Source organism: Physcomitrium patens, chromosome 13 (assembly GCF_059467195.1).
Source record: "Physcomitrium patens ecotype Gransden chromosome 13, ASM5946719v1, whole genome shotgun sequence".
NCBI lineage: Eukaryota > Viridiplantae > Streptophyta > Bryopsida > Funariales > Funariaceae > Physcomitrium > Physcomitrium patens.
Window position 1 is genome coordinate 11,984,765 of NC_143422.1, and position 13,099 is coordinate 11,997,863.

The 13,099-nt window shown below is 34.4% G+C and overlaps 1 protein-coding gene and 1 long non-coding RNA gene across 2 annotated transcripts; one reads left to right on the plus strand and one right to left on the minus strand.

Annotated features, from left to right (window-relative positions):
- Window positions 1–1,509: 1,509 nt before the first annotated feature.
- Window positions 1,510–2,979, plus strand: LOC112290241 (uncharacterized). Its single transcript, XR_002972081.3, has 3 exons — window positions 1,510–1,732; window positions 2,299–2,350; window positions 2,700–2,979. It is a non-coding gene; the product is annotated as an uncharacterized LOC112290241 (long non-coding RNA).
- Window positions 2,980–4,129: 1,150 nt separating this feature from the next.
- LOC112290242 (polygalacturonase non-catalytic subunit AroGP3) lies at window positions 4,130–5,934 on the minus strand. The gene is made up of 2 exons (XM_024536334.3): window positions 5,721–5,934; window positions 4,130–5,505 (listed from the first exon to the last, which is right to left on the minus strand). The coding sequence occupies exons 1-2, from the start codon at window positions 5,766–5,768 to the stop codon at window positions 4,501–4,503; spliced, it is 1,053 nt and encodes a 350-aa protein (XP_024392102.1). The 5' UTR covers window positions 5,769–5,934; the 3' UTR covers window positions 4,130–4,500.
- Window positions 5,935–13,099: the final 7,165 nt, after the last annotated feature.

Consider the following 13,099-nt stretch of genomic DNA (forward strand, 5'->3'; position numbering starts at 1 on the left):
TTTTTTTCAACTCCTGATGTAAAATAGAAAATTTGATAAAAATTAATAAAAATAAACATGGTTGGATTTAAGTTGTGACAAGAAATAGCAGATGTGGTAAACAAAGTGATTGGTGCTATAGATGTGGCAAAATTTGACATTTTTATGCAAGTTATTTTGAAACAAAAAAATAGTAAAAACTGACATGGCCTTTCTTTAGCAAAGGGATTGCAACAAGAAACAATTGTGGTCATAGGTAATTGCTTCAAATTGAGGATTGATCATTTTCATTTAATGTTTAGAAAACATAAATTATATTAAAATGAAAATAAAACCCAACTGTGCATACAGTTGACAATGTGGTCCTTTGTAAATTTTGAGGTTTAAAAAAAGTAATTCTGCTTGTAAAAAAGAAAATTTAACTCACTGCTGTTTACTTTTCTTAAAGAAAAACATATTACACTATAACATCAAAATTAGTAACGTTGATGAAAGTAAAGAATTTGAAATTCAAAAATAAATAAATAACTCACTAAATAAATATTACCTTCTTATTATATTATATGTTGGACAAAGGTAATAGAAGGATAAGCTTTGAAGAGCTACAATTCTTCTTAAGCATATTTTTAATTATGCTTTCATCATACAAAGGTACTTTGATGAATGGCTTTCCTTGCTAATTTTTGCTAGAAAATGAAATGGCTTATGAAATCAAAGGATTGCCATCCACATCTTTAAAAGATATCATATTAATTGGGGTCATATATATATATATATATATATATACAAATAAGACTTAATTAAATAACTAATGTACAATAAGCTATGAAAGCCAAACAAGTCACTAAATGCAATACATAATTAAATTTATACAAGAAAGATATAAATATGTAAGTCTAAAATCCTAAAAATTAAGACCAAGAACTTGTATCCATTCTAAAAACTCAACCATATTTTTTATAGTATGGTAGGTGTAAGTTACATCAATTAAAGTTTCAATATTATCAAATCTATGTCAAAACCAAAAATGTTAAAGTTTTAAAACCTTTTACATTATCCAGATGCTATATCTTAGTTTTAATATCCTTTTAAAGTGCAGAATACTTCCAGAATATTAAATTTTCTTAATGTAATATTCTTGCAAAAAATAAATAACTTTTTGTGTTTCATACCAAAAATATTTAGCATATTCCAAAAGATAAAAATATAACAAAACAAAATTTAAAATAGTCTTCAAGATAATACAAATAATGAACTTTAAAAAAATAGTAATTAAAATGAACTGGCACGTTTAAAGATTGAATAGATTATTATTATTATTTACTTGAGTATAATTATCTAACCACTTTCTAATTTATTAATAAATAAATGCACATAATTTTTATTTTTTTTTTGTAAAAAAGAGATATTTAAAAAATTAAAAGTCATCATTTTTAAAATTAAAGTATCTAATAAATGCATGTTCCACCCTAGAATCTGCCGTCATATTCAAATTACAATTTCCATGTCCTTCGGAGTTTTCCAGAACTTGCTTGGACTTGCTTGGAATGCAGCAAGCACAACAGCAATTTAGGGTTTCCGTGCATTCGCTCTCCGATCACAAGCTTCCATCACTTTCACTGAATTCAATGCCGATGCGTCAGGGTTTGAACCTGTTCATGGATTGTTGAAGACCTGATCACGAGTCTGGAGCCCCCTTGGGCACGAGGGAAACGAAATGTGGAATCGAATGAGCTATTGGATGTGAAATTTGGTTAGCGCTTCTCTTACATCTGTTAAAATTATACTGTTATTGCGTTTAGGCTTGATTTCGAACAACGAGTCCCATGAGGTTCTTGTTTGTTTAAGACTCCGATATGCTGTGATATTGCACCTCCGTCGCTGCAAATGTGTGCGCGAATCTCCACATTGCTTTACGCATCATTGATATTGCATGTTCACTCTGTTCTTTTAGCATAATTCCATCCCCCTGGCCTGCTTTGGAAAACGTCAGATGTTTCTGGTAAACCGAATCCGATCACTAGTTGCGGTAGGTTCCTGACTGGTCATCGAAGCCAGAATCACTCATTGCTATTCGATTTGTTAGCTGTAGTGCAGGTAAATCAGATTGTCATTTGTGGTGAGTCATAAAGTGGATAATTGCAGGCAGGGCATATCCGTTTGTCAAATTATTACTTCGGTTGTTGTAGCTGGTAGGATGACGAAATGGATATGAAGATTTATATTCAAACTTGGATTTTCAGTCTGTCGTTCGAGCCGAGGTTAGTGCTGTAGGTTGTACTGTTTCTAAGCTTTTGTAGTGATGTCTTTCATGTGCAGAACTTTCCTTGTTATGGAGTGGAATGACATAAAATCCTGAAGTTGAATTCAGGTGAGTTGGTGATGTTGTTTGACCCTTCTCTCTTCTTAATTTTTATTTCAGTTCATTGTTTTGTTTAATTAATCTGAAACATGTGACAGAGGATTCTTGCCTCGCGGCAGGTTCGAAATGAGTTGGAAAAGTGCGTGATAAAATGATCTATGAACTCCTTATGCATTAGTATGAAGGTTTCTGAGATCTGCACTGAACGTTCCATGAATGATTACTGTTTTCGTGTGAACGTTTTGAGAAAATGAAGCCATTTGTTTTTCCTATTTCTGATTCCACCGTTGAGCTTTTTGCAATTTTTTAATTTGAAGTGCTTTCTTACGGAAATTTGTATGTATGCTCATGAATTCAGGTGAAGCAAGCTGATGAGTCGGAAAAAATTCTAGCCAAAAGAATTTACGTTTGTTGTCAATAAGGGTGGAAACAGTTTAAGTGCTTTGAAGAAAAGAAGTTTTTTTTGGACAGAACTAAGTTTTTCAGAGTTTTACGTGTGTGCTCTAAATGGGCTGTAAGATTTCTTAGTCACAATTCATCTTGATCTTGTTGCTGTTAATGATGAATACAGTGGTTCTCTCATTTGTATTGAGAGACTTCCGTTGTAAGATGCATGTAATGTAGAGATTTTTTTTGTACTTCTAGTGTGTCGTTCAGCAGGTCAGTCGTGTATACTTGCTGGAGGTCGTTCACCTTTTGCTATTAAGTTGTTTGTGTGGTGACAACTTAAAATTGGCTCTGGCAGTGTTACTCCGCTACTAAAGCTAAGCGGTAGCTGTTACTGACTGTCAATTCGCCTGAATTGTGGACTTTCCTCTGTAAATTGCATTGTCTGATAGCATTTTCAAAGATGGATCTCTTGAGCAGCTGTCCCAGTTTTCAACATTACGTTGTGTTGGTCATTTATAACAAGCAGAAATGTGTATGAACAGACACATATTCTACCACTAGAACCGGGGGTACGAAGATGATTTACATTTCAGATGAAATTCCATTATGTACTTGCGACGAAGTGTAGTACATGCTGTAGTACCACCTCATATACTAGAGCCAGGTGTTCAGAATTTAACACGTGCAACCATATATTGAAACGAAACCTGACTAGTTTATATCCGTCTTCGAATTGTGATGCACAGTGCTTTCCTTAGAGAATGTCTTAAAGGGTGATGTTGAGGTTGGTATCCTATTTGTGCTTCATAGATATCCAGTGCTTACTAACTACTTTCTACTACGCGTGCCTCTGATTTCTTTAATATTTTTTCCGCGTGGTTTTTCTCTTCCTCGTGCACATCACCGAAGCTCTTCCCTCGAGCAGCATGCAGTAGTTAGCCATGCAAGATTCATTCTCTTGGTACTTACATGCTTTAGCATTGATTGGTTCAGTATTCTAGCTGTAGGGTATACCTATCCAGTTATTATTTCAGAGAATCATTGTTTGTATGTCTCTTTTGTATCTCTCGAATATCTCTTTTGGATTCTAAAAAGTCATCTTTTTGGAAGGTGTGGGGAAATCCTCTCATTTCAAAGTACTTTCCCAGCAACATGAAGAGATGATATGAATATTGGGTACAGTTGAAATATCGACAAGAGAGACTCGTTCTTTGTATGGAATGTAAGAGCCCCTATAGTTAAAATTAGAGAGCAAATACACTTACATCAGCTCACTACGTGGGAGGCCCATAGGTTGGCCCACTTCCATTTGCTTGCAGATTCAGGTGGGGCAGTTCTCAGCTGCATTCAAGAGCGCATTTCACATCTTTGAAAGGGAAGTAGCACATACACAATGTGTGTTACAACAAAGCCATCTCAAGAGTTGTTGGTGAGGATCCTTGAAAACCTCGTGTAAACTACATTTATGTCTTTGTAATGCACTGGCTCACGTACAGTGCGTCTGAAGCAAATCCGCATGGGGTGCTGGAAAAATATCGTGAACAGTATCAACCCTGACTCGAAGCATTACTGAGACTACGACAAGCATGGTAGAAAAACTGGGTTGTCAAAACACTGAAATCCTGTGACTAAAAGAAAGCTAAGTCAAGATACTAGAGATCCTGTGACTCTAACAAACTGATGAGCTATGCCTAGATATTGTTTGTTAGCCGCCATATGAAAACCGGAAAAGCCCTGATACCTTGATCCTTGAAAGCTTGGCAACAACTTTACTGCTGAACGGGTACCCAAATTAAGTCGTTCTGGGAAGTCCAATGACAAGCTTCAGCGCCACGGGGTATTTTGAGAGCTGCAAACGCAGGATGCTCCGAGCCCCACATGGTTGTATTCAAATGGCACACAGCTACACCACGAATGATGTAACCATCAGCAGCTGCTAGAGATGCTTCCACTACTTTCGTACCTGTGACGTGGTGGCAGTAGTACAATTGAGAAGGGAACATCAAATTGTGGCACACGACTATTTTCTTTCCCTCTTCAACTGAGTGCTTCGTGAAGTCTTTCACTATTAGTGGTTTCTTCTGCGCCGGTGCATTCCCTGGAGCTCCCCTAGTTTTAAGCATCGTCGCATTCCTTCCCAACTGAGAAGAAACGAACTTGGCCATGCTCTCTACTGAGGCTGGGCACGCTCTTTCTTCACCCGGAAGAGGAGGATTCTCGCAGAGGTATGCGGCTGTGCCCATGATGGTAGCCATCTTGGTGTTCTCACCAATATTGAAAGTCTGCCTTAGCTTCGGCAAGTTGGATGTGGTAACAGGGGTAAGTGTGTCTGCCACCGCCTTCGGAAGAAACGATCTTTTTGGAATAGGATCATGAAGATTTTCGGCGAGGTTCATTGACGCTCCCTTCGCAAGGTTCTCTTCCAAAAAGAAATCAAACTGAAAGTCGTTGATAGTTTTAATGCCCATGGTGCGACCTGGACTTCCTCGTGCCAAGGGTACAACATTTAGAGTGCCAACTGGTTCACTATTGTAGGGTGTAATGTTTACGTCCTCCACACAAATGAATCCTGCGGCTCTACAGAAAGATGCTGTGCTAGGTGGAAATATCGCACCGCGAGTAACAGTTGAGATGAAGCGTTTCTCTTCAACGCTTCGGCGAAGTGGAGATACAGAACCACGAAAATGATTTGGTATGTTAACCGTAGGCGAATTCTCTTCCCAGTGTCTGAAAGCAGGAGGGTTTGAAGCTTTGATTGCAGCCTCAGTTAAAACCTGCCAAGAGCAAATACAAAACACAGTCAGGACTTGTTTCAAGTGATTCCAATGACCCATGGTTATAGCTTTCGATGAGATATTGCAATGACAATGACTATACGTTCTACAATTGTAATGCGTGGTCAACGTAGATGTGCTAAAATTTCAGGTCACCGAATTCAAGAAAGGGATCATCAGAGCTTCGAACACAACATAAAAAGTTCGGTTCTCACCAAGACTCCGAGATAATACACCAAGAAGGAGGTCCAGTATCCAGCCATTGGAGCTCGGCTGATACTACTGAACTATCCAAGCCTCAATTCTGAGAGCATGGCTGCTAATCTAACAACCAGTTGGTCAGGCTCCTTATCACCTTGTAGAGCATGAAAAGTTGAGGGAATGCAGCCCAGTGGATGACTTGGATACAGTGGACTCCATTATACTTCCCTAGTGCCACCCAAAAAGTGGGCCAGCATTCATCGAGTACCTGCATTTCAGGTACAGCTCCGATCATCAGATTCATGCGCCAGTCGTTTTGGCCATAATGAAACACATTAATCACTATGGATCAGTTTGTACGCCAGTAAACCAGGGTCTTTGTTGCTTGACACAGCACCGAGCTTTGTGCTTGAGAGTGAAACTCTATTTGCCGGTAGCTATCATTTGGTGAAGAGGTTGTGACAAAGGTGGCGTCACCAGCAGTAGTCTAGACAAATTCCCTCTCATACTGACAAGCAAGCTGCCTGGATATGGTGGAATCCAACTGGGGCACGAGCATTATGCAATGATTTTCTGAAAAATCATGCGTTTCGAGCTGGAAGCGGGTACATGGGAAATGGAAGGTTACAGCAACATCTGGATGTGGAAGGACCGCAGCCGTGGATCGACATTTGGTGCATAGATTTGGCACACTGGGGGATCTTTACGTGCTAACGTGGATTTCTTTTCATCCTTGAAATCCAGGAAGGGTTGCGCCTCGATGACCAGGACATTCATAAATGTGGATTCATATTCATTTCAAAGATGTACCTCACTCTCAAGTGCTAATTTTTGTTTTTTTAATAGACTCGTGGAATTCCAGTACGATGGTCTGTACTCATCCAGATTAAAAGCTACTTGAAAAATGCAAACAATGTGGTTCTTCTACATGCATGTAAGTTACAGAACAGTAATCTCGTGTTACATCGCTGTGAATCCGTTTCACACTCAGACTTTCACATTTGTTTCCTTAGCTACATTAACCTTCAACAGTCGTTAATTCATCCTGAAGCGTGAGAGACAGGGCTCCTAATTCGGCCATAGAGGAGGTTTTGTTGGTTACCACAGACTCATGTGTAACGATCCCATTGAAGGAAACTATAACCGTCAAAATAAAGTTCTATATCGTGTTTCCTCAGATGCAGCCCGAAGTTGAAACCTTTTCATGTAGAGCACAGCCTTGAGTATGCATTGTGAAGTCCTCTCAAATTCCAACAGAAACGTAGAATTGGCTTCGGGGGAGGAGAAGGTGGCAGGCTGCGCAACCAGATTGCTCTAGTACAGCTCTGCAATCTGCATGTGGAATTTTGGAAGGAATCAGTTTCGGACGAAAGTGGGCAATGAGAATTGTCGTCAGTACCGCATTGTAGGAGTTGAGACGGCGGCTGTAGATGATAATCCTTTGTATACTTTTTTGTCAAATTCCTGAACCACTCTAAATTATCCTTTGGCCCAAGGTACTTGTATCTAACGAGATTCAACAGCCAGCATGAAAACAAGGTCTCTATGGCTGACCTGTGGCTTGAATCATTTGGGGCAGGCTCATAATGTGGGTTCACGCACTCAAATGATCAAATCTTGAGGTTATATGCAGTGTTATGTTATGAAAATATTGGGATGTTGAAGGATAGATATTCACATTAGTCACTAAAATTTTCATGTATATATATACATATATATATATATATATGTGTGTGTGTGTGCATATATATATTTTAAGAAGTCTTAGCAAGATTTTGGAGTGATTTGACAAAAAAAAGATTTTTTTATATTTATGGTTTGTTCATGGCAAGAACCTACTATATTATTCCTTGAGCACATTATTGATAAAATCTAGTATATTTGGTAGGGCATGGCAAGCAACAAAGTTTACTTGTACATCATGAAATATTTTTGAAAGTGTATGGTTGTCAAAAGAAGGGATCTGCAATCTAATTCTAAGCTTTCTAATTCTGAGCTTTGTAGTAATAGGCAGCAAATCTAGAAAGCTAACCTCTAATTGTAAGTTGCAAGTTGGACACCTAAAATTACCAATTGGAGGTAGTGGGCCACCTCAAGCCCCAAATCTAAGATGACTTTCAACAATAGACAACATCCACTTTTTAATGATAGAGAATCTATTTTTGACCTTTTAAAAAAAAACCCACCACAACATTATTATTATTTTTTTATTGTTTACTTTTTCTATTTTTATTATGTATTTTAGTTTTTATTATATTTTATAATTCTTTAACTATCCATATATATAATATTAATATAAATACTAATAAAATAATTTATATTTAAAATTAAAAAATTAAAAAATATCATTAAAATATTTTTAAAAATCTAAGTACAAATTATTTATTATTAATAAGAAAGTATTATAAATGATAGGTATAAGGTAGCTAGTAGAAACAAATATCTATAATTTTTATTAGTTATATATAATTTTAATATTAGAAATATATTTGGCTTAAATAAATTGATTTTATTACTTTTTAAATCTTAAATTTATTAGTAATATATATACTGATGTATGTTCAATATACATAATGAATTATTTTTCATTAACTAATAAAAAAAATATTTTATGTAAATTTTAAAATAATATGTTAGAATTACAATTATCTATCAATTTTATTTAAATAGTTTTTTTTATTGATTTTATATATTTCGACAATCTTAAACTTTAATTTTTTTAATTTTTTTAATTTTTTTATCAATTATTAGTTGTGCTATTTCGACAATCTTAAATTTTTAATTTTTTTTATCGATATATTAAAAGTAATTAATTTTTAATAATTTTATAAATATTAAAAAATTAAAAATATCAATTTTAAATATATTTTTTGATATTTAAAATTTTAAAATAATTAAAATAAATTTTGATAGCCTTTATATTTAATATAATAATAGAAAGCTATAGATGTGAGTTCATTTGTTATTTGACCACATTGTAGTTTAGGATTTGACCATTTGTTATGATGAAGTAGAGATGCTTTTAGAACTTGTCAATATATAGTGCACCAAAAAAGTATATTGTATGTAAATTCTATATTTTATATTACTTAGATTTTCTGATGATTCTCTTTGTAGATAAAAGTAATTTTATTAATTGCAAAAAATTTAGAATTTCAAAAAACATCCAAGACACCACCAAATACTTAAGTTTTGAATCTTAATTCATTTAAAATTCATGTATTATTATAATTATAATTTTTATTATTTAGTAATGCCACTTCAATGCTCAAATGACCTCTGCTCCAAAAAGTGAGCATGCCAATGAACTCCATGGACCTCTCCCACATAAAATTGACTCAAAAATAATCAAATTTGGACTCCATATGCACTTAGAGTGGCCTTCCAATCTTGACTCAAGAGTTCTAGATAATGTGTTTTTTTTTTTTTTATAATTTGATTCGTTTTTTATTTATGCCTATAGCCGTGCAATGAGTTATATGACCTCGAACCTATAACCGTGGTATTATTATTGTACAAGTGCGTATGAACGTGATGGTCCCTTCACCCTTGAGGCCTTATCACCATGGATTTCATAACCTCCTATAGTCGTGGAATCTATTACTGTGGATTGACGGACAACCGCAGAGGGGGACGCCGCGCACCACCATCCGTCGTCGCTAGTTGCTGCTCATCGTCACGGATCCACTTTGGTTTGTCTCACGCAATTGTGCACGCAGTTGTAACTGATCTCAATCGTGCACTCAATCAGAGGCTGATCTGCATCGCAATGCAATCGTAGCGCACAAAAAAAATTGGACGTCATGTGAACAATGCCTTGTGCCGCACCGCACCTTGTACAACACTCAAAACAATAAAAAGAAATAACCGCAGCCTGGTGCCCCACTCCACACCGCTGCAGCCCGTTCTCCTGCCGCAACCCTCAACAAGCTTTAGCAACCGCGCCTCTTTTGCGCCGACAAGCTCCCGCACCGTAACCTGCCCCGATGAGCTCCAGCTGGCCCAGCTCCGTCGTAGCAGCAGCAACAAAGAGCTGCGCGCCTAAGCCCTCCTTGCAGCTTCGCCTCGCCGCCGAGCTCACTGCCGAGCTCACCGCCAAACCCTCTCGAGCCTCACCCGCTGCGGTCCCTCCCTCTTGCAGCATCCAATACTCCTGTGCTCCGTACTGCCCAGTATCCGTCACAACTAATATGGTTGTACACAGCAATGCGGCAGTACAACCCAGCTGGGTTCCGGCGCCTAGCACAGTAAGTGCCCAGAAACAAAACAAACCCAAATTGCAATTATTTATTTATTTATTTATTTCTTCATTCTAACTTATACCACAAATTGAAGAAAAAGAGAGATTCTTGTCAAGTGAAAGATTAGAAATCTACACAAAATTAAGTCAAACTATCTCTCATACAACAAAAGAGGAATCCAAAAGTGTAAGTATCAAAATAAGAGAAATCCTAAAGCTTTACTAAAATGGCTAAAAACACCATAGCAAAGCAAACCCTTATAATAAGTGCTTTGACTATCAAAATCACTCACAAGACTTGATTTGACAAGGATGTCAAGTCAAGGGTTTTTTTCCACTTAAGTACTCAAATCCTAATAGACATGAATAAGTCAACTAACAAAAAAACTATCAATGGATGAAAAACCACTAACTAAGCTAAATTACATACATCTAATGGGATTTGGCACCCAATGCCATGTCACATGACAAGATGCAATTAAATGAAGCTCAAAAACAACAAAAGATCAATGTGAATGTCTATCGTAAGGAATAATTACAATTCAATGTGGATGACAAGATATGATTATTTTGTTACAATATTAAGACTACTTGTTCTTTTGACAAGTTGGACTATCATAGGCTTAGATTTTTTTTTTTTTTTTTTTTTTTTTAAATTTATTTTGTGAATAAATTAATCTTGTTGCTTATCAATTACATCTATTGAAATCTTTGAAGATCCATTCCATATTCCACATATCTCTTCTTGAGCCATATAAGACAATGAATATTTTGAGAAGAAGACAAATACCACCTCTTTCTATAGAAGTAGATAATAATCAAGAATTTGAGATAGAAGAAGTATTAGATTTAAGGTGATGTTGAAATAGATTAAAATATATTTTTTCATTGGTGCAAATATAATATTAGTAAATACACATAGAAGCCAATAAAGAATCTTACAAATGCAACAAAGAAGGTTGAAATTTTTGATCAATGACACCGATCAAAAAAAAGTTGAAGAATAGTAAATCATTGCTTTAAAAGAAATAAGATACAACAAAAGTAGCATTCTATCTTTTTATCTTTGTTTGTAGCTTTTGTGTATTTTTGGGACTTAGGAGATGGAGTAACAACAACTAACAGATTCAACGTAAGAGCTATTACGTAAATAAAGATCATGATATATGACAAACATAATTTACCACATTTAGATTTTTTTAATATATAATAACAATTTATTATCGAACTTGTCCTTTAAAAGGAAGATAATATCATGGTGTCATGATGCACTTAATGTAAGTGTGCATCAAAATTTATTTGGAGGGTAATAAATTTTATTGGTGGGAGAGGAAGAACATAATGCTAATATATTTATAAATTTGAATGGAATTTAGAATGAGAAGTTGTTAGCTTGAATAGATTATTTGAGCTTGAAGATATTTTCTTTTAGGATAGACATCCAATTATGTAGTAGTTCAAGGAGTGTATTGGAAGAAAGTTAGGGTAGAGGTTTTGAAATCAAATATATATATATATATATATATGTTTTCTTCCTAGAAATTTTGGGAGGAGAGATTCAATACTGGTTTGGATTTTTCTACTCCACTTCTTGTGTTTTTATCTTTTTGTGCTGATCTTTAAGGAAAAATTAGATCTTGTTGTGAGCTTTTAACATACTAAGGTATGCAAGAAATAGAGTTGTGAAGAGGGAGATCCAAGTAAATTTGTAGGAAGAGAATTGTTAGAGTTTTTGGAAGGAGAGATTCAATATTGGTTTGGATTTTTTTATGCCACTTCTTGTATTTTTATTTTATTGTGTTGATATTTTAAAGAAGGCTAAATCTAGTTGTAAGCTTTCTAACAAGCTATAGCATGAAAAAAATAGAGTTTTAAAGAAGAAGATCCAAACAAATTTGTAGGAGGTGGTTGCTAGAGTTTTTTGACATCAAATTTCAAGACTAATTTGAAAATTTTTATGCTATTTATTAGATTTTATTTTTATTTTTTAAACTATTTTTTTAATCATTATTCTCAATAAAATAAAATTTGTTTAAATTAAATTAATAATACGTGAATTATAGATATTTTAATGAAATGGAATTTGGATTTGATATTAGAGTTAGGAATTGGATGTATCCTAGTACAAGAAAGAAATTAATCTATAGATTGTACCTAGCCTTTGAACTACCTTTTATATTTGATTTCATTTGGATCAACATTGTGCCTTCTTGTAACCTACTTGTGATCAAGGACCCTATGTTTTCTTGAGGAGATTTGTCCTCTTGACAACATATATACATATTTATTCCAATAATTACCTATATGATTAGGTAGAAGTAAGTAAAATTAAATTAATTTCATAAAATCTTCTAAAAAAGTTTTTAAAACTTTGCTTTGACTTTACATGTATTTATAATTAATTAATAGACTAAAAACTTAGTGAACAAATTAACCATGTAACACATGTATTAGTAGCTTGTGCAATAAGGTTATTATAAGGTACACATATAGATAACTTATCTTGCAATTTAAGTCATGTGTCTATCAAAGTTAAAATGTATTGGAGATCCTATAGAATATTGTCATATAGCTCTTAATTAGAAAGTAAATATGGAGGCAAGAATGAAGCCTTCTTCACTGTTATCAATATTTTTTTAGTCCTTCATCTTATTTCAAGACTTTTTAGTCTTCTTGTCTTTGACAATAGTCAATTTATTTCAATATATTACCATATTTGAGTGATTTTTTAGTCTTTTTGAATAACATAAGAATGTATTGAGATTTATTTTTTATATTTTATATTTTATATTTTATTTTTTGAGATTCTTATTCTTTATAATTATTCTTGATATTTTTTCAAAGAAAACATGCTTTATCTTCAACTTAAAAATTAGAAGATTCTTTTTTAAATTCATTTGAAGATAAGTTGTAAGAATCTTGGACTGCTTATAAATAGAGCTTCAAAGTTGTTTTGAGCTATGATAATTTTTTTGCAAGATCTTTAGCTCTTAGATTTTCATCCTTAGATCAATTTAACAAATCAAGCTTCAGTTAGTAACCATAATTGATATAAAATGGTTTTTGCTAAGTCAAAGCATGAAAAATATTATTATAAGCAAACTCTACCAAAGGTAAATATGAGATCTAATCATCTTATTGATACTTGATAAT

Coding starts and splice junctions, on each gene's coding strand:
- LOC112290242 (XM_024536334.3), bottom strand. CDS start 5,768: ATGGCTGGATACTGGACCTCCTTCTTGGTGTATTATCTCGGAGTCTTG. Junction 5,506..5,720: donor TGTATTATCTCGGAGTCTTG/GTGAGAACCGAA, acceptor TGCTCTTGGCAG/GTTTTAACTGAGGCTGCAAT.